General features: G+C 42.2%; 1 protein-coding gene across 3 annotated transcripts in view; it reads right to left on the bottom strand.

Moving 5' to 3' along the window:
• Positions 1-21,380, bottom strand: part of LOC122551515 (dual 3',5'-cyclic-AMP and -GMP phosphodiesterase 11A-like) — a 420,047-nt gene that overhangs the window by 49,077 nt on the left and 349,590 nt on the right. For all 3 annotated transcript variants that reach the window (XM_043693532.1, XM_043693530.1, XM_043693531.1), the window contains one exon: positions 4,506-4,606. In XM_043693532.1, coding sequence (XP_043549467.1) covers positions 4,506-4,606 — 101 coding nt within the window. The remainder of the gene's footprint in view (positions 1-4,505; positions 4,607-21,380) is intronic.

The following is a 21,380-nucleotide window of genomic DNA, read 5'->3' as shown; positions in this document are numbered from 1 at the left end:
TGTAATCCCGCTGCTGGATTAATTCCAGAGGCAGCAGGGTCGGGAACATGCAAAGCAGCAGCAGTGAGGCAATTAAACCTGTTTAAAAAAATCCAGATTAAAGCTATTTTGAAGATGTCCTTGAATTCTATAGGCTGGATGGGGTAACAGAGATGTGGGAAACACCAAATTGTACTAATGTCCTGCCTGTCTGGACATAGTTGTCAGGACCTAAATCATGAGGCACACTCACTGTAAGCAACCATTTTACAAGCAGTTCCAACAAAGCCAAGTTAAACATAGAACATTGAATTTGAAGAGCTATAAAGAAATATAGCTTTTAAAAAAGAAACATAGAATTGTTCAGTCTTGCTGAAAGTTGCTAAAAGCCCCTAGAAGATACTAAAAAGGAAAAAGAAGCAAAGAAGCAGGCTGCAGCTGAATTCCAGTAGCAGTTTTGTTTCTCTTGGTTACAGTCAAAATGAAAGGTGAATGAAAGAAATAACTAATGGTTTTTCACTCACAATGGCAAACCCATAAGAATGTGACAGATTTAATTCACAATCCAGAGCAGTCACAATAGCTAAACATTCATAACTGTTGGGGAGAGACTATTAAAAATTGTATTCTACCCTAAATCCCTCAGAAGAAAATAAAGTGAGCAATTTTGACAGCCTTGAGGACATGCTTTGAATTCCAAATGAATATAACTTATGAGTGGTATGTGTTGAATACTAGGACTCAAGATGATAAAGAGCGTTTGATCAGGATGTGTCTGCCTTATCACAGCTCACAGAATCTTGTGAATTGGGCAGCTGAAAGATGAGCTCAAACACAGAATTATCTTTGTCATGGTAGGATATCTTATGATTATGTTCCTGATAAGGAGAGGGAATCGCACTCACAAAGTTATAAACAAGTGCAGAAGCTTTGAGCTTGTAAGTCAACAGCTACAATATATTCATGGGAGATGACAAGTCTATCCACATTGTGAAGAAGGAGCCCAGGCCACTGCACAGTTTTGTTAAGCAAATCAGACCTGTCCACTATATTGAAAAACAGCCCAGATCTTTCTAGTGCAACACTTTGGAAAGAAGCAGCAAGTATCCACAGTCTGAAAAACTGAAGCCAAAGGACAATTTGCAAATAGTACAGATGCCATCACAAAGAGCTAAAGGACACATGTCCAGCATAGAGAAAACAGTATTTTAACTGCAAGAAGCTAAAACCACTTTGCACACCAGTGTTTAGCTAGGAGAAGACAAAACAAGCAAAAAACCCAATAGATATGAAATCCAAAGAGATGTCAGATGATGAGTCTAACAATTTACATGTGGGTATAAAGAGCTGTTGGACAAGATTTGGAAGATTCAGTATCCAATTTAAGCAGATTTGCAACATCAAGTCAAAAGATGAAAAATGATTCCTAACTATTGCAGTTAGAACAGCAGAAAGAGAGCATCAAATTAATAAAGGCAAAGTTGCCATAATTCCAATGAAATGCCCGATAGAGACTAGTACTTCCTGTCATACTGAGCTTCACAGAATTGTGTAAATTTACACCAGTTAACAATCTTGGAATGAAAACCTCAAAGATAAATTTGAGGTTCAGTGATGGAATGATGTTCAACCCAAGGACAAATTAGTTGAAGAGCCCAATGTAATGACAAAACTGAAGAGCTGGAACTCCTGATATTAGACATGAAGCTAAAGTCACTCATGTTAGCAGAAGCAAGTTGCAATTTCAAACTAGCAATCCTGAACATGGCAGAAGAGAAACACAGTGATACACAGACCACAAGGACTGACAAACAGGCAAACAAACAGTGTGAGATAAACCTGATCCAACTTCAGGACCACAAAGCAAACTTAATGCCTACCTCAACAAAAAAAAGCTAATCTGCTGGGCACAGTTAAAGGAAGGAGGTATCTAAGGCAACAACGTACATCAATAGAGTTACTTGAAAATAATTTGTAACAGAACCAGAGGGCACATTACTCCAACAAAAAAGTGTTGGAGCAAAATCTATACATGCGATATATAAATATACTGACAAAATAAACATTAATGAGATTAACAAATACTTCTGCTGATACATTAGAACAATTGCTTGCACAGGGGGTGACTTGAGTAATTCACTATGTAACAGTGAAAATTTCTTTTGATTTGTTTCTCTTTGCATGAAAAGGGGATATTTTGATGGAAAGTCAATTTGCATTAATATCCTTTCTGGCTTGTCATAAGCCATGTGACCTAAGCCATGATGCACACTTACTGAAAGCAATCACCTTAAAGCAGTTCAAATAAAAACAGAGTTCAGGCAATTGTGTATTCCACTGAAAATGTAACAGGGAGCACAGGATCCATGCAGCTTCAGTGGTTGCCTGTCATAAAGGAGGGTATATCTCAATGACAGATGAGTGGTGGAAACCATTGAGTGCTTCAACACAGGAAGGGTGAGAGGTAATAAAACACAGGAAAAAGACGCTGAAGGAACTGCAAAGAGAGCACACACATTGGAAGAGTCTCTACTGGGTACAATTCCTGCCTCCTGTCAGAAACCCAGAGCTTGCTTCTTTTGGAAAAAAAATTGGAAGGGTATGTGCCACTCCTTGAAAAACCTGGTCCAGGATTTCAATCTTGGCTGATCTTACTTGTCATGAAACCTCTCATCCTGTCAAGCCAGGGCAGATAAAATTCATACAAAAAATATCTAAGGGTTAATTTAGAAATTTGGTTCAATTCCAGTGCCTTTGGGTTTTGAATTTAATTTAGCTAATAAATCTACCATCAAGATTTAGCCAATGAAATGATAAAATTGTTGCACTGATGCTGTCAACATGTGAAGATGCAGTAACCTCTTCAGACTTGGACAATAATCACATCTGTGCAAGTTTGACAGAAGAGAGTATGGCCGTTACCCTTTTAGGAGAAAGTGAGGAGTACAGATGCTGGAGATCAGAGCTGAAAATGTGTTGCTGGAAAAGTGCAGCAGGTCAGGCAGTGTCCAAGGAGCAGGAGAATCGACATTTCAGGCATAAGCCCTTCTTCATTCCTGAAGAAGGGCTCATGCCAGAAACGTCGATTCTCCTGCTTCTTGAATGCTGCATTACCCTTTTAACCTTTCATTTTAAAATTTCATCTTGCTTTTCATTTCTCCGTTCACAGTCGGATGTCTCTGACTCTGTGCTAATGAAGTACTATTTTGATGTATTTTGACCTTGTAATACTTACAATAAACCTCAACTTTACAACCTCAATTTTAAATATGATTCCTTTCAGTGCTTGAAAGGCAGAAACTTGAATTAATATAATCTTAAAGGTGAGCGTCTCCTGCAGAAGTTCATGCTCTAAAATTGCTGCAAATATAAGTTTAAAATGAGCTGACTGCTGAATTAGTGATACGAAACATATCACCCATATTGGTCCATTTCAGAAAGTGTTTACCTTTCAACTAATTTCTTCATTTATTTTCAAACCCCATATTGTGTTTAATAAGATCGTAGACTTTTTAATAGAAGAATAAATTACAAAACAAAAATGACCTGTTAGACGTCAGATGGTGTAATGTGCCTCAGTTCCGGCCCCTAATCTTTCGAAGAATATTAAGAATTTAGAGAGCGTGCAAGGGAAATTTACTAGAATTATTCTATAGCAAGAGACTTCAGTTATGTAAAGAAAGTACAAAAGGTGGGCAGGTTCTCCATACAATAGTTACCATAACTGTTGGCAACAGAGAACAGATTTAAGATAATTCGCAAGAGGTGGCATGAGGACACTTTTAAAAAAGTGATATGTGATGATCTGAAATGCACAGCTTGAAAGGTGGTGGAAGCAGATTCAAAAGTAATATTTAAGGGAAAGAAATAAAGGGCTCTGGGGAAAAAGCAGGGGTGAGAGATTAATTGGATCACTCTGCCAAAGAGCTGACACAGATATGACATGCCTCATGACCTCTTTCTGTGCTGTATTCAATAATTAGTGTTAATTGGTGTAAAAACTAATTCAATACCATGAAAAGTGATCGAAAACGTTCTTCACTTTTGTCTTTCACTGTTTACCCAAAGTAATGCCTGTCACATAGCACATAAAATCAGCCACATTGTTCCATTGTCTCTTGGTTAGTATAATCAAAAGATAATACTGCTCTCTCTTTACAACCCTGTCTGTTCCTCAATTTAACATTTTATCTTTATTTTTAGTGTCATTTTATAATTCCAAAAATGTTGGTATTTCTAGTATTGAAAATCGTAACAGGTTTAATTTATGTATGGAAGCACTGATCCTGTTGTCTGATTGCAATAAAGACTGGTAAACTTCTGCTGTGTTCCCTCAAAGGTTAATTTAAATTTATTAGCTGAAATCAAGGAATGTCAAGGACAGCCAACTCAATTCAACATCGAAGACCCCATCAAATCTATAAATATAACTTGCGTAAAGGTATCTTTTTTAACCTTAGGATTTACTTTCAGATAAACATAGGCATGGCTGCTGTATTAAAATAAAAAAAAAGACGAATACCTACTCAAAGTAGAGTGTCAGATCAGTTGCTAGTATTGACTGTTTCAAAAGCTGCATGATGTCACTATACACCCTGGAAGACAGACTTGCAAAAATATTGTGACCCTGTCATGAGGGAAAGGAAAAAATAAGCTGTTAAAAATATTATTATACGGTTGATTACAGAACATTGAGAACACTGTACCCCACCCATGCCAGCCTGCTGGGAGGGCTTAGAATTAAATGCCTCATGTGGAGTTGGGAGCCATGGCTGTAGGGTTCCTGCTGCAAATTAAACTCTTAACTGTCACAGGGATCCTGCAGACCAGCTGCAGTTAGCAGGCAAACCTCCCCCAATTAACGTCTGCACGTAATATCAGATGTGACATAATTCCAATAGGTTAAAGTGGCACTTATTTGGTTAAGCAAATTATTTCAAAGTTCATTTATGGCCCTTCCTTGGCCCATTGGAGGGCAGACTCAAGATGTGGTCCACAGCCCCGGGTTACCAGTCTCATCTGTGTTCTCTTGACAATAAACATCCTGCCTACACGGAGAAGCAAAATTCTACCTACTGTCTGACTCCAGTGATGCTTGGATTGGCTGTAGTCCCAGTATTGACCACCACTCCCAGTGGGGCCAGAGATAGTGGGCAGTTTGCAGAGCTGGGGCATTCTCCCCGTGTAGGTGTGGAAAATTCACCCTGGGCCATTTAATGCTCTGGCAGAGTCTGCAGAAGTGGATTGAATCCTCAGTTGATTTTTTCACCAGGAACCGGCAAAATGAGTGATCAGAAAAATGTTGTCCTCTCTACAGCAAGTTTACTTCAAATTTATAATTCAAACATGTAAACCTAATGCAGCTCAATGCCTTTGACTTGGGTGTCAGATAGTAAGTGACCATTTCTCATAAAGTTGAGTGCAGTCCCAACTTCCTGATTTCCACACTTAATCACAAGAAGGCAGGACACATTAGAATACAAAAAAAACTTACTAGAAATTTAAAAATAATAAGTGATGTGCTTATGTTTTTTTAAAATCATTCATGAGATGTTATAATCTCTAGCTGGGCCAGCATTTATTGACCATCCCTAGTCGCCCTCGATAAGGTGGTGATAGGGTAAGTTGTCCTTTTGAAACGTTGCATCTATTTGGGTGTAGGTTCTCCCACAGTGCTCTGAAGGAGGGGCATCCAGGATTTTAATCTGAAGGAGCAGCAATATATTTCCAAATCAGGATAGTGGGTAGCTTGGAGGAGAACTTGTAAGTGGTAGTGTTCCCATGTCTCTGCTGATTTGTCCTTGTATATGCTGTTCTATACATCAAATACCAGTGAGAGTAAGCCAGGTAAAAGTGAAACAGTAGCACACTCAATCAAGTATGGCATTGGTGCAATATTTAGAGATGACTTTGGTTCAGGAGATTAGAATGTAGTATCAATTTGGGTGAAGATGAAGAAAAATAAGGGAATGAAGTGGGAGTAGTCTACAATGCTAACAGTAATCACACAGCAGGAGAAATATATACATATTAGCTGCCTGTAGTAAAGGGACTGCAATAATTTAGGGTGCCTTTACATATAAACTGGGAAAATCAGATTGGTAATGATAGCCTGGATTCTGGATTAGTGGTGCTGGAAGAGCACAGCAGTTCAGGCAGCATCCGAGGAGCAGTAAAATCGACATTTCGGGCAAAAACCCCTCATTCCTGATGAAGGGCTTTTGCCCGAAACGTCGATTTTACTGCTCCTCGGATGCTGCCTGAACTGCTGTGCTCTTCTAGCACCACTAATCCAGAATGTGGGGGTTTCAGCATCTGCAGTCATTGTTTTTACCTAATGGTAGCCCTGGATGCAGAGTTCACAGCACCTTCCCATGCAATCGCAGAAGGTGTGAGACTGCCTGTTTAGCTCCTCTCTCCTCACCATCCAAGCACCTGCCAGGTGAAGCAATGATTTACCTGTTCTTTAGTCTATGTATTCATTACTTACAGTGTGATCTCTTGTACATTGAGGAGATAAAACGCAGCCTGGGTGTCTGCTTTGCCGAACACCTTGTTTCCAGTTGCTTGCCACTTCAACACCCAGCTGTGTTCCCTAGCTGCTCACAGTTCTGATGAAGAGTTCCACCAGCAATTTCTGTTTTTGTTTCAGATCTCCAGCATCTACAGTTTTTTGTTTTATTTTGTTGCAGAGTTCATGGAATACCTTTCAGATGATTTTGTAGCAGTGCTTTCTGTTACACAGCAGGCTTTACTAGACTTGGTATGGTGAAATGTAACAGGATTAATTAATGACCTCTGGCACCCATAAATAGCAGTAAACATAAGTTGATTGAATTAAACATTAATTTTGAAAGGGAGAGAATGGATCTAAGACTAGTATTTTAAAATTAAACAAGGGCAACTATATCGGCATGAAAACTAAACTAGTTGAAATTAACTAAGCTAGTCAAGTTGCAGTTCCAGATATTTTAAGGTATAATACAGAATAGTCGGAATAAGTACATTTCTAATAAGAAGATAAAAAATCCAAGGGGATTACTCACCATTAGTGATTAACTAGAGAAATTGAGGAAAGCATCAAACTTGGGTAAAAAGCATACAATTGTATACAAATGATTCATAGGTCATATTGGGGTAGAATGTAAAGAACAGCAGAACATGAATAAATGAATTATTCCAGACAAAGAAAGTAGTGAATGAGAGGAAGCTAGCTAGAAATATGAAAATGGATAGAAAGAGTTTCTCCATGTATTTAAAAAGGAAATGAGTAAGTAAAGTGAGTATTAGTCTTTGAGGGATTGAGCATGGACAGTTAATAGTAGATAATAAGAAAAGATGTAAAATTTAACAAATACTGTATTTTGCTTTTGTCTCCACAATACAGGATACAAAAGACATTCCAGGAATAGCTTCAAATCAGGACATGGAAGGGACGGGTGTACTTAGTGAAATTACAATTGTGAGGGAAGTGGTACTGAGCAAACTGCTGGAGCTGCTGGCTGACAAATGTCCAGGCCCAGATGAAAGTCTGTCAATGGGAAGATGTCAGGAATGATCATCAAGGAAGTTACGGCTGGGCACTTCAAAAAACTTAAGGCACAATCTTATAGTAGCCTGAACGACATGGGCTACAGCAGGAAGTATGGTAAGATCACACATATAATCCACAAAGCCTATCTCAACATTAGGAGCAGCCCACTGCATCTTTTAATTCCAGACGTCCAGGTGCGATTCTTGCTGGCAGTGGGGAGTTGCCTCTGAAGGGAGATGATTGGTTATAAATGATCTTATTAAGTGCAGATCTCATTTCTTTCATATGCAATTCTTTCCATTCTGACCACTCTCCACAAGCAAACTAAACACTGAGAATTCTTGACATGGAGGTCAGAGCAGGCACCCGGCAACTTGGAAGAGCTTCCTTCTTCCTTACCACATAACAGCATCTCAGGGTACCATCCATGGGCACCTGCTAGGTGCTCTCCTTATCCACAGACATTGGTATCTTTAAACTTTCCAATCCTCAGGATCATTATGCATCTCTCCAATCTACTTGCAGACTGTTTCAGTAGAGACTGTCATTGCACGGGGCACCACCAACTGGCACGGAAAGACTGCTGTAAGGACACTTTGCACAAAAGGACCCAGCTCAAGGACTGGGCCAGACTGAATCTCAAGGCTGCTTGCATACTTTCTTAGCATTAACTTCCTTAGTGTCTACCTAAATGCTCACAGTATCACTGCCTTAGCTTGCCTCCCCATGCCAATTAGTGCAGTCACAGAATAGTATCTTGCCTTGCTGGTCAACAGTCATCAGTCGAGGGGTTTTTGCATCTTCTTGGCTTGGCTTTCCATGGCAACCACCAATCTGTCCATGGAGGCTGATATGCGTTTGAGGGAGCTGCACCCCCACTGCTTAGCTGCACAGTTGTAGCCTCTGAGCAATGAAAATCATTGTGTCACACATATCTGCCTGCTGTTCTGGGTCCTCCCTGCACATTCTTGATTGCTGACACCCCAGGCTCGTTTCCTGTCTGGTCCAGAGCAAATGTCTGGTCTCTAACAGTCCCCAGATTGTCAGTGGCCCAGGATGCTTCTTCCTCAGCCAGTTGCAGAGATGAAGCAGTGATGTACTCATCTGCTTGTGCCCCCAAATTTTCTAAACATGACTTTCCTGCTGAGGGGCCAATATTTGGGCTGGTAGGGGCTGCAGGAGGTTGCCTTGCTGATGCTTCCTCTGAAGCCTTGGAAATCTTGTTCTGTCAAGGCCGTGGACAAGCTGCTGGTACCTGCAAGACACAAGGGAGAGAAGATATTGTGGCCAATGTTCAGCAGTGGTGTGCCATGAATGAGAGAAAAACAGTGTGATCACTGTGGGAGTGGCAGTGGAATGAAGAATGGCACTTACCCAGTTGGCAGGACTTTTGATGTCTAGGCATCCCCACAGGAGCAGCCCCAGTCTTTTCCAGTGACAGACAGGATTCTTTCTTCATAACGAGTCGAAGAGCCTAATTTTGGTCATCCCTTCACCCATCCTGCGTCTTCCTGTCCTGTTTTGGGCTGTTTTCTCTTGGAGTGAGAAAAAAAGGGAGAGATAGTGTGTGATGGACATGGCCAACATGGCTGTCAGGTGCTGGTGCAGGTGGTTGAAAGGTGGTAGGTGTCCTTTGCGAGTGAGAATACAGTGCAGAGGGCATGCAGAGTTAGTGGTGGGGGAGACTGAGGGGTGGGCGGGGGGTGAATGAAAGTGAGTGAGTGAAGTCATTGCAGGGAACAGTGAGAGTGGTAGAGCATGAGTCCTAGTGGGATGTGGGAACAGTAGCTCAGACGGAGTGAGTGTGAATTTGCAGAGCCAAGAGTGTGACATTTACTCCAGCAAAACGTAGAAGGTATTGACCTTTTTAACAGCACTATTAACCATTTCTCTAGACTGTGGAGACCACACTGACTGGAATGGTGACCTCAAATCAAGATGCTAAGATGTGGAGGCAATGAAGGGGACCACACCATCCACCAGAAATTCCAGGTCCCTGGAGCATCATTTTCCCTTTCTCCAACATCTTCAGTACGACTATGTATTACCAAGAAGAGCAATTTCAGAATAGCCGGGCTCACCTAGGTGCAGTATGCCCATTTTAACACCAGGTGCCAGGGATGCTGGTCTTTGGTGGATATCTGGTGAGTAGTGGGTTCTTCTGGGAATGGCATGTGGTAAGATGTGGCTAGAAATGGGCGCGAGGGGCTCCATGATGTTGGGGTATGCTGTTAATGAGGCGATTGTTTACATGCAGTGAAAACATTCTCCATGAACATCAATGAGATTGACACTAAGCCAAAAAAAAACCTGTAAGATTCAGCACAAAGTAATCAGGAAGAATCAGCATGGTCCTGTGAAAGGGAAAAGGTGTTTAACCAATTTATGGGGAAGTAACATTCACTGTGAAAGGGGAACCTGAGAACAAACTGGACTTGGATGTTCAGAAGGCATTTGACAAAGTGCCATAGTAGAAGTTCATGGCTTAGGGGTAACATTTAAGCATGGATAGAAGGTTGTCTGGCTGTCAGAAAACAGAGTACAAGACCATAGGACCACCACATGTAGGAGCAAACATTGGCCATTCGGCCCATTAAATCTGCTCCAGCATTCCATGTGATTGTGGCTGATCTGAGAATCCTTAATTCCACTTTCCTGCATTTTCCCTATAACCCTGATTCCCATACTGATTTAAAACCAACCTGTCTCAGTCGTGAATATATTTAACAAACCAACCTCTACAGCTCACAATGGTAAAGAATTTCACAAATGCATTAGCCTCTGTAATGAGTTGGTTTTTGATTGGCTGTAATGTGTTGAGTGGAGTCCCACATTGATCTGCGTTGGGGCATCAACTACTACAATTAATGACTTAGATAAGGAGAGCAAAGACATGGTAGCTAAATTTGCCCATAACGCAAGGTAGAAAGGCACATTTCTTGTGAAGCTAACATATCATGGATACAGTCTGTTGTAGATAGCTTGAGTGAATGTGTAAAAATCTGGTAAATGAGAGTTAACGTGGAAAGATATGAAGTTGTTCATTTTGGCAGGAAGAATAAAAAAAGGATCATTTAGTTTGAGAACAGCTGTGTAATTCTGAGCTGCAGATCAATCTAGAACTTGAGTCAAATATTGCTGATGGGCAGCGCGGTGGCTCAGTGGTTAGCACTGTTGCCTCACAGCACCAGGGTCCCACGTTCAATTCTAGCCTTGGGTGACTGTCTGTGTGGAGTTTGCACATTCTCCTCGTGTCTGTGTGGGTTTCCTCCGGGTGCCCCGGATTCCTCCCACAGTCCAAAGTTGTGCAGGTCAGGTGATTTGGCCATGCTTAATTGCCCATAGTGTTAGGTGCATTAGTCAGTGGGAAATGGGACTGGGTGGGTTACAGTTCGGAGGGTTGGTGTGGACTGGTTGGGCTGAAGGGCCTGTTTCCACGCTGTAGGGAATCTAATCTAATATGCAGGTACCACAGTGAATAATGAGGAAAAATTGAATATAAAGGTAATGAATGTTATCTATTTGTTGTAGAGGGCATTGGTGAGACCACATCTCAAATATTGTGTATGGTTTTTTTCTCCTTATTTAGGAAAAGATGTTGTAGTTGGTCCATTCAGAGACAGTTTTTAAATTGATACCTACAATGAGCGTGGTTGTCTTTTCAGGAACGGTTCGACAAGCTGGATTTGTTACCACTGGAGTTTAGAAGAGTGAGGGCAGACTGAAGTAGAAATAAGATCCTGAACAATATTGCTAAAGTGAATGTTGAAAATCGCAGGGGCCACATTTTTCTTTCTCCTTTTGGACTATATATGGGGAAAATGGAAGTTGGACTGCCATATATCTAAAAGTACTGGGAGAGTTTTGTAACTTGAAGATCAGGTGAGATTTTATGGTGCACACTTTAGCCACATGAGATTACGTTACTTTTTACAGCAGCAAGGTGGAGACTTTATGAGGCAGAGTGGAACCAGAAGTCTTTGAGTTAAAGAAAAAAACAGCCTAACAACATCCTTTGGTTTGGTCCAGCTGTAACTTGTTCCATTCCTGTGAGAGCAGCGTACTCGGAGACACGCAGAAGGCTGTAAGCATGTGACATCTCTCAGCATCTCCCTCTTTGCCAGTTAAAAATGACAAAGTGTGAAGACTCTGAAAAGAGAGAGTTCTCATACAAGATGAAGACCACCTGATCAGCCATAGAATCGAATATTGACTATTATAGACAATGTTCTGTCACAATCACTAAAAAGGGATCAGAAGACCTCTGAGAAACAGTTCATCCTGTCTCTTGTACTCTGTACTCTTGAGCTGCAGAATTGGTTTTTTACTTAGTTGTATTTTTCCACCCATAGTATTTGTGTCAAATTGTTTTTGTTTGTCTCATTTATGGATGAATGTGTGCATTTTTGGGATTTTAAAGGAGTATATTAAAATGCACTGTAGTAACGAATAATAATGAGTAATGTTTTCCTTGCCATTTGTTGTATTTGTGTCAAATTGTTTTTGTTTGTCTCATTTATGGATGAATGTGTGCATTTTTGGGATTTTAAAGGAGTATATTAAAATGCACTGTAGTAATTGAAATTCTTTCAATTTTCATCGAGGGCCGAAGGGCCTGTACTGCGCTGTATTCTTCTAATGAATAATAATGAGTAATGTTTTCCTTGCCATTTGTTAAAGGACACATTTGTTTATAATAAATAGTTATTTTCCTGTTAATGGCAAAACTTGGAGTGAATTCCACACTGCAACTTCAGTAGTTTATGTTGACTTGTGAAATAGTGGGGATTGATTATCAACATACTCTTCCCCATTGAATAATGAGAAAAGAATGTTTCCTTTTGTGGATGTGTCCAGAACCATGGGCATTGTTTAAAAGGTAGGGATCATTGTTTTCAGACAACAATTAGGAGAATATTTTTCTCTCAGATGGTTGTGCGACTTTGGAACTCCTTGACTCAGAATGTCAAGGAAGTGGATTCCTGATTATTTTTGAGGTAGACGTAGATAGATTTTTTGTTAGGCAAGGGAATTGAAGATTATCAATGTAGATTACAATGTGCAAATCGAAACACAAACAGATCAGCCATAACCTGAATGAAGCAAAAACAGATATTGCTGGAAAAGCTCAGCAGGTCTATCAGCATCTGTGGTCAGAAATCAGAGTTAACATTTCGGGTCGAGTGACCCTTCCTCAGAATCCTTCCTCTGAGGAAGGGTCACTCAATCCGAAATGTTAACCCACTGACCTCTCTTCACAGCCGCTGTCAGACCTGCTGAGGTTTTCCAGCAATTTCTGTTTTTGTTTCTGATTTTCAGCATCTACAATTCTTTCAATTTTTATTTTATAATCTGATTGAATGCCGAACCAAGCGTGAGGGACCATATGGCCGACTACGGCTCCTAATGTGTATTTTCATAGATAGTTTTAAAGATGTAGTTAAAGTTTTTTACAATTACTTTAATCAGAGAGCAAACAAAATTCTTGAAAGAGCAAGATTTTATAGAACAATACACTTCAAGGACAATCCACAAATAATTTCATTAGAGATCTTGACAGATTAGTGGAGAACTGAGACCACAGTGATTTAATACCTGAATTTGTAAAAGTAGACTTTTTGTTAGAACTGCTGATGAGTCTTTCTGAGATTTATTATAATCAAAAGAAGACCTGAATCTAGAAGAAGCAGAAGTCACGAAGCATACAGATCAATACTAAAACAAGAAGATCCATCTTGGCACAGGACTTCAGAGACTCCATTCAATTTTTAAGGTATAAGACCACTAAAGAAACAAGTGAGGAACCAGGACAGTGAGTAGGGCAGGCATCAGCCAATAAGAGTCCTGGTCAGCACTGTGAAGCAACGAAACCTTATAGCAGAGATAATGCCCATTTATTAAAGTGAATGTTTCATCTGTCACACAATAGGTCATTATCAGAAACTGTGCAGAAATAAGGTACATTCACCGAATATTAAAAAGTCAAATATCTACAACCACTAAGTGGTAAGTGTGGTAGACAGCCTACAACAGAAGAAAATCTTAAGCATTACTTGGGAAAATAGGTGATGCAGACTTTGTTAAACTGGTACTTGTGTCAAAAGTCATCTCATGAATTTCAGTTAGATGCTTGGTCAAATGTCTCTACATTAATGCTGAAACTTCTCATCTTGCTCTCATCAGGACATTTCACAAAATTTCACACTGTGCCTGTTCCAACTCAACAGTTGGGCGGCACGGTGGCATAGTGGGCGGCACGGTGGCACAGTGGTTAGCAGTGCTGCCTCACAGCGCCAGATTTCCCGCCTCAGGCGACTCTCTGTGTGGAGTTTGCACATTCTCCCCGTGTCTGCGTGGGTTTCCTCCGGGTGCTCCGGTTTCCTCCTACAGTCCAAAAATGTGCAGGTTAGGTGAATTGGCCATGCTAAATTGCCCATAGTGTTAGGTGAAAGAGTAAATGTAGGGGAATGAGTCTGGATGGGTTGCGCTTCGGCGGGTCAGTGTGGACTTGTTGGGCCGAAGGACCTGTTTCCACGCTGTAAGTAATCTAAAAAAAAAAGGTGACAGCCATTTGCTTTTCATTTCTCAGGGCAATGCCCTAATCAATCAGCTCTGGTTTAAAATTTAAATGGCTATTAACTGCCAGCCAGCATTAATAGCTGCATTCTCCATGGCAACACCTCTAACAGTCAGAGTCCACTTGCTAACCAACCGGCACTCTCCTTTCATGCAGGGTAAATGTCAGTTTTCCCCTTGAATTTGTATGCTTGTGAAATGTCCTAATGTGACACATAAAATATGTCATTTTTCAGTAATACTCAATTTTGTGTGACCAAATGACTATTTGTCACGATACAATCAAATAGTGAGCCACAATAGAGAAAACACTGTCAACAGACAACGGAATGCATGATCCGGGAAGCGTATCACTGCAGATTAAAGGTATCTCCAAGGGATACAAACAGTAGAAAATGTGCATGTACTTCACAATCAAGAATTCTCATTCAAGTAGGAATATGTATCTTCAACTCAATCTTCTTCAAATGATGAAGGAGTTAAACTAGTTAAAGTCAAATACAAACTCATCATGAAACAGCCAGAAACAAAATACTGTATCTGGTCAAGGAACACCCAGTCAAAGGACAGCTAGTAGAGGATTTCATAGAGTGGTCTAGACTCACGGCAGAATATAAATGAAAGTTCATTGAGGTTCGTTATGTTAGCTTAAGAAATTTGTTTGATACAGTCAATGAGATGGGAATCTATAACTACACTGATTTGGTAGAAATATTTTTCACTGCTATCAATAACAAAATTAATTCAGACTGCATGAATCAGCAAGGTGTGGGAGGAGCCATAAGCAATAAGATAGCCAATGAACAGGACCTACCACTTTTGCCGATTGATAAATCTTTAACTGATGTAATTCAGAATGTAACACGTCTTGGTGAGCAAATAGCTGTGATAGATTTAAACCTGATGTTAAATGCTGACATGACTCTGAAGAGACAAGTTGAAGCTAAACATTTGACTTCATTATCTTCCCAGGAAGAATCCTCAATAACAGTGACAGATATCCTGCTGACCAAGAAACAACCCTCAAATAGCTGGACCAGTGAAGGAACATGTTGGTTTTGCAAATAATGTAGTCACTGATGGGGCATGAGAGAATGTCCAAACTAATAAAACTTTCAAGTGGAGGGTCAACATGCTTCAACATTGACTTAGAGGCAGATTAAGAATAGGAATCTGCTGATGCAGATCAAAGCTGTGGCATTTACAACACCACAGATCCACCACTGCGAAGGGACAACCAAAATCCAATCATTGAAGAAACTACAAAGAAGAGATTGCCTGTTTCAGATCTTCAGCATATTACACAGAAGAAATTGTTCATTTCAGCATGGACGCCTACTGCACAAAGGAAATCCAAGAGATTAAAGGTACTCTAGTTGAAAGGGTCCTACAAACCTCAAACTCTCAGGAGAGAAAATCAAAGACAACAGTTTTCCACCCAGCAAATAACCAATCTTGCAATTCTGAAGAAAACACATTCTTGGAGGATTGGGAAATATCTAACTCACCTGAATTTGTAAAGTCAGAGACTTTGGGGGAAAATGGGGTATTGGTAAATGTAATTATATACAGACACATATAATAGTAATAACAGGTTTAAGGCTTGGGTAAAGATATATATAAGCCTAAAATGGTTAATACCGAGAAATGCCATAAGCACCACTCACTTTAGTAACATCACATGGACTTCTGAGCAGAACAACTTAGATTCTACTCCTCTGACCCTAACATCCAAATCCTCCTCATCTTCTTTGTCAAATCTCTATCATATCAATGTGACCTGTAACTTGCTCCTGATGTGCAATAAACTACGTCTTGTTCAATACAACAGGCTCTAGATTCCTACATTTCAAAAGAATGGTAGTAGAAAACTTACTACATGTTGAGGTGCAGGCTTGGTTTGGCAGCATATTGGACAATTTGGAGTCCGCAAATGAATACAGATAAGTCAGTGGACAGAATTTTGGGAAAGGGAACTCCTTGTGGTAAAAAGTGAACTTGCTCACTTTAACAGGAAGAACAAAAAGCAATGTATTGTTACAATAGATGAACCACAAAGTAGTTTCAGCAAGTCATTAGGAAGATAAATTGAACATGTTCATGCTTGCAAGGGGATTGGAATATATAAGTAGCAATGTTTTATGACAGCTGTACAGAGTGTGCTCAGACCACATCTAGAGTATTGGGTACAGCATTAGACTTCGTATTTAAAAAAGAATGTAAATACATAAGAAGCAGTTCAGAGAAGTTTCAGTACACTAATACATAAGAGGAAATGGTTAGCTATGAAGAGAGGTTGGACCTATATCCTTTAGAGTTTAGAAGAATGTGAAGTAAGAAGATCCAGATAGGACTTGACAGAGTGAATGCTGAAAGGATGCTTCTCCTTTTAGGAGTAAGAGGGAACACAGTTACAACATAAGTGATCTCTTATAAGATGGAGATGAGGAGAACTTTTCTCTCAAAAGGTCATGAATCTATGGAACTCTCCTCAGAGAATGGGGAGAGCAGACTATTTTTAAAGGTAGATTGATTAGCATCAAAGGAGCTAAAGGGGATCAGGGGCAGGTGAGGCCACAAACAGATTGCCATGATCTTATTGAATGGTAGAGGAGGCTCAAGGGGATGAATGGCCTACTTCTGTTGCTAACTTGTACATTAGTATCTGAGCTCATCTGAGCTTCCTTTAGTCTTTGCAATTTTTGGCACTATTTTGACAGCGATTTGAGCCATTGTAGTTGATGAACTATCATGGGGTTTGGTTAGTTACCAATAAATACATTAGGAAAATGTAGCTTCACAGCTCAAATCATCAAAACGTTCAGTCAATGTTCCATGTTTATTAATACTTTGTGGCTTTTGTACTTTGCAGGATTAGTTATAAAAGTCTGCTGTCAAATTAAACTTTGTCACCCCCCCCCAGCTGTAACCAGAAAAAATAAATGATTTACTTGATTATTAATAATTATTTGTTGAATGAAAATGTTTAACTTCAAATGTTAATCTCAATAGTTTGAAGTCTGCATAAAATTTCAAAATGCAGAGCAAAATTTATGTTTTTTTTCTGATGTCAAGTGAGAATCATTTTCCTTCTGATTCCTCTGAAATAGTAAGGAATTTCAAAGAGTTCTTTGACAGACTTTGTTGTTTTGTTTTACAATTGTCAAAAGAAGGTTAACGCTAAAATTAGCATCAGGGAAGCTGCAGAAGAGACTGAATTACTCAGAAGTTTGAAGAAGTAAATTATATAACAATTCACAACATCTAGAATGGTTTCCGTGGAGTTATTTAGCTGGAAGGTGAACATTTGATATATCTTTCAGAGTCGATGTGGATTTTCACTTCAACACTTTAAGTAAACCCATTGAAATGCAGTATTTTGTAATGGCAGGCTCTGGCTTTTATTTTATATGTACACAATAAATACAGCAAAAATAGAATGTCAAACTAACCTGGAAATGAGAGGGTATTAGATATGGTCAGGATGTTGATTTGAAGCATTAAAAAGTAAATGGCTTTATATGGTAACAGGTCTGGGCCATTGAGCCATCTGATATTTCAGAATGTTCAGCTCATACTCGGCTGACTGACTTAGTTTTGCTTTAACTGGCTTTGATCAACTTACTCAGTGAGGTTTCATGTTTCTTTCTTATAGCAAATTATCCTAGTGCTGCAGACCACATCCAAAAGACTAGAAGTTTTGTTGTACTGTATTAATGACCCAAAACATTCCTTTGCAACCTATTGATACAATTGTTAATATTACAATTGCAACACTGAAAAGATGTTAGCTATTATACAGAAGCAGAATTTTTAAAAAGAAGTTAGAAAGCCTTCCTTGAAAGTTTTTTTTTCTAGTTGTGGTTTTTTGCATTTGAGAGGCAGCGCGGTGGCGTGGATTGGGGCAGCTGGCAGTGCCGAGAGCCTAAACGCCTGCTGTCGGTAGGCCCAGAGCCTGGATTCCTGGTGGTGGTAGGCCCAGAGCCTGGACTGGTGCTGGTAGTAGTGAAGCAGTGGCAGCAGCAGAGCTGGGGTCTCCTGGGGCATTTACGTGGTCTTTGCTGTTCCTGGAGTGGAACTCCTCGAGGATTGGAACAACTTGGAGAGACCTTACAGAAGCCCTGAAGCTGTGCTTGAGACCCCAATTTGAACAGAAGATGAACTCTTACTAAAGTAATTTCATTTTATCCTTATTGTAACTCAAATGGTGCTGGATTGTGGCAACAAAACACTTTTCACTGTATCTTCAAGATATATGTGACAATAAATCATTCATTCACTCATCCTAAACATCCTCACTGCTTAGCATTGTGGTAAAAACAATGACTACAGATGCTGGAGACCAGATTCTGGATTAGTGGTGCTGGAAAGTCACAGCAGTTCAGACAGCATCCGAGGAGCAGTAAAATCGACGTTTCAGACAGCGTGGTGTTCCTGTGTAGTGTGGTGATCCTGTGCAGTGTGGTGCTCCTGTGCAATGTGGTGTTCTTGTGTAGTGTGGTGATCCTGTGCAGCGTGGTGTTCTTGTGCAATGTGGTGTTCTTGTGTAGTGTGGTGATCCTGTGCAGTGTGGTGATCCTGTGCAGCGTAGTGTTCTTGTGCAGTGTGGTGTTCCTGTGCGGCGTGGTGTTCCTGTGCGGCGTGGTGTTCCTGTGCGGCGTGGTGTTCCTGTGCGGCGTGGTGATCCTGTGCAGTGTTGTGTTTCTGTGCAGCGTGATGATCCTGTGCGGTGTGGTGAACCTGTGCAGCGTGGTGTTGTTGTGCAGCATGGTGATCCTGTGCAGCGTGATGGTCATGTGTAATGTGGTGTTCCTGTGCGGTGTGGTGTTCCTGTGCGGCGTGGTGTTCCTGTGCGGCGTGGTGTTCCTGTGCGGCGTGGTGTTCTTGTGCGGTGTGGTGTTCCTGTGTAGTGTGGTGATCCTGTGCAGTGCGGTGTTCCTGTGCGGCGTGGTGATCCTGTGCAGTGTGGTGTTCCTGTGCAGTGTGGTGTTCCTGTGCAGCGTGATGATCCTGTGCAGCGTGATGATCCTGTGCGGTGTGGTGAACCTGTGCAGTGTGGTGATCGTGTGCAGTGTGGTGATCGTGTGCAGTGTGGTGATCGTGTGCAGTGTGGTGATCCTGTGCAGAGTGGTGTTCCTCTGCGGTGTGGTGTTCCTATGTAGTGTGGTGATCCTGCGCGGCGTGGTGTTCCTGTGAGGCGTGGTGTTCCTGTGCGGCGTAGTGTTCCTGTGCGGCGTGGTGATCCTGTGCGGCGTGGTGATCCTGTGCATTGTGGTGTTCCTGTGAGGCGTGGTGTTCCTGTGCGGCGTGGTGATCCTGTGCGGCGTGGTGATCCTGTGCGGTGTGGTGATCCTGTGCAGCGTGGTGATCCTGTGCGGCGTGGTGATCCTGTGCATTGTGGTGTTCCTGTGCAGTGTGGTGTTCCTGTGCAGTGTGGTGTTCCTGTGCAGCGTGATGATCCTGTGCGGTGTGGTGAACCTGTGCGGTGTGGTGAACCTGTGCGGTGTGGTGAACATGTGCGGCGTGGTGTTCCTGTGCAGCGTGGTGTTCCTGTGTAGTGTGGTGTTCCTGTGTCGTGTGGTGTTCCTGTGCAGGGTGGTGTTTCTGTGTAGTGTGGTGTTGTTGTGCAGTGTGGTGTTCCTGTGCAGTGTGGTGTCCTGTGTAGTGTGGTGTTGTTGTGCGTGTGGTGTTCCTCTGCAGTGTGGTATTCCCATGCAGAATGGTGTTCCTGTGCAGAGTGGTGCCTGTGTAGTGTGGTGTTGTTGTGCAGTGTGGTGTTCCTGCACGGTGTGATGTTTCTGTGCAGTGTGGTGTTCCTGTGCAGCGTGGTGATCCTGTGCAGTGTGGTGATCCTGTGCAGTGTGGTGTTCCTGTGCAGCGTGGTGATCCTGTGCAGCGTGGTGATCCTGTGCAGCGTGGTGTTCCTGTGCAGGGTGGTGATCCTGTGCAGTGTGGTGATCCTGTGCAGTGTGGTGTTCCTGTGCGGTATGGAGTTTCTGTGCGGTGTTGTGATCCTGTGCAGTGTGGTGTTCCTGTGCAGGGTGTTGTTCCTGTGCAGTGTGGTGATCCTGTGCAGTGTGGTGTTCCTGTGCAGGGTGGTGTTCCTGTGCAGCGTGGTGATCCTGTGCAGCGTGGTGATCCTGTGCAGCGTGGTGTTCCTGTGCAGCGTGGTGATCCTGTGCAGTGTGGTGATCCTGTGCTGTGTGGTGTTCCTGTGCTGTGTGGTGTTCCTGTGCGGTATGGAGTTTCTGTGCGGTATGGAGTTTCTGTGCGGTGTGGTGATCCTGTGCAGTGTGGTGTTCCTGTGCAGGGTGGTGTTCCTGTGCGGTGTGGTGTTTCTGTGCAGTGTGGTGTTCCTGTGCAGTGTGGTGTTTCTGTGCAGTGTGGTGTTCCTGTGCAGTGTGGTGTTTCTGTGCTGTGTGGTGTTTCTGTGAGGCATGGTGTTCCTGTGCGGTGTGGTGTTCCTGTGCGGTGTGGTGTTTCTGTGCAGTGTGGTGTTCCTGTGCAGTGTGTTGTTCCTGTGCAGTGTGTTGTTCCTGTGCAGTGTGGTGTCCCTGTGCGGTGTGGTGATCCTGTGCGGTGTGGTGTGCAGTGTGGTGTTCCTGTGCAGTGTGGTGTTCCTGTGAGGCGTAGTGTTCCTGTGCAGCGTGGTGTCCCTGTGCAGTGTGGTGTCCCTGTGCGGTGTGGTGATCCTGTGCGGTGTGGTGTTTCTGTGCTGTGTGGTGTTTCTGTGAGGCGTGGTGTTCCTGTGAGGCGTGGTTTTCCTGTGCAGTGTGGTGTTCCTGTGCAGTGTGTTGTTCCTGTGCAGTGTGTTGTTCCTGTGCAGTGTGTTGTTCCTGTGCGGTGTGGTGTTTCTGTGCAGTGTGGTGTTCCTGTGTAGTGTGGTGTTGTTGTGCAGCGTGGTGTTCCTGTGCAGCGTGGTGTCCTGTGTAGTGTGGTGTTGTTGTGCAGTGTGGTGTTCCTCTGCAGTGTGGTATTTCCATGCAGAGTGGTGTTCCTGTGCAGAGTGGTGCCTGTGTAGTGTGGTGTTGTTGTGCAGCGTGGTGTTCCTGCACAGTGTGATGTTTCTGTGCGGTGTGGTGATCCTGTGCAGTGTGGTGTTCCTGTGTAGTGTGGCGTTGTTGTGCAGCGTGGTGTTCCTGTGCAGCGTGGTGTCCCTGTGCGGTGTGGTGTTCCTGTGTGGTGTGATGTTTCTGTGCGGTGTGGTGATCCTGTGCAGTGTGGTGTTCCTGTGCAGCGTGATGATCCTGTGCGGTGTGGTGAACCTGTGCGGTGTGGTGAACCTGTGCGG

Source organism: Chiloscyllium plagiosum, chromosome 7 (genome assembly GCF_004010195.1).
Source record: "Chiloscyllium plagiosum isolate BGI_BamShark_2017 chromosome 7, ASM401019v2, whole genome shotgun sequence".
In the NCBI taxonomy this organism is placed as follows: Eukaryota; Metazoa; Chordata; class Chondrichthyes; order Orectolobiformes; family Hemiscylliidae; genus Chiloscyllium; species Chiloscyllium plagiosum.
This window is presented reverse-complemented; position numbering and strand designations above follow the sequence as displayed.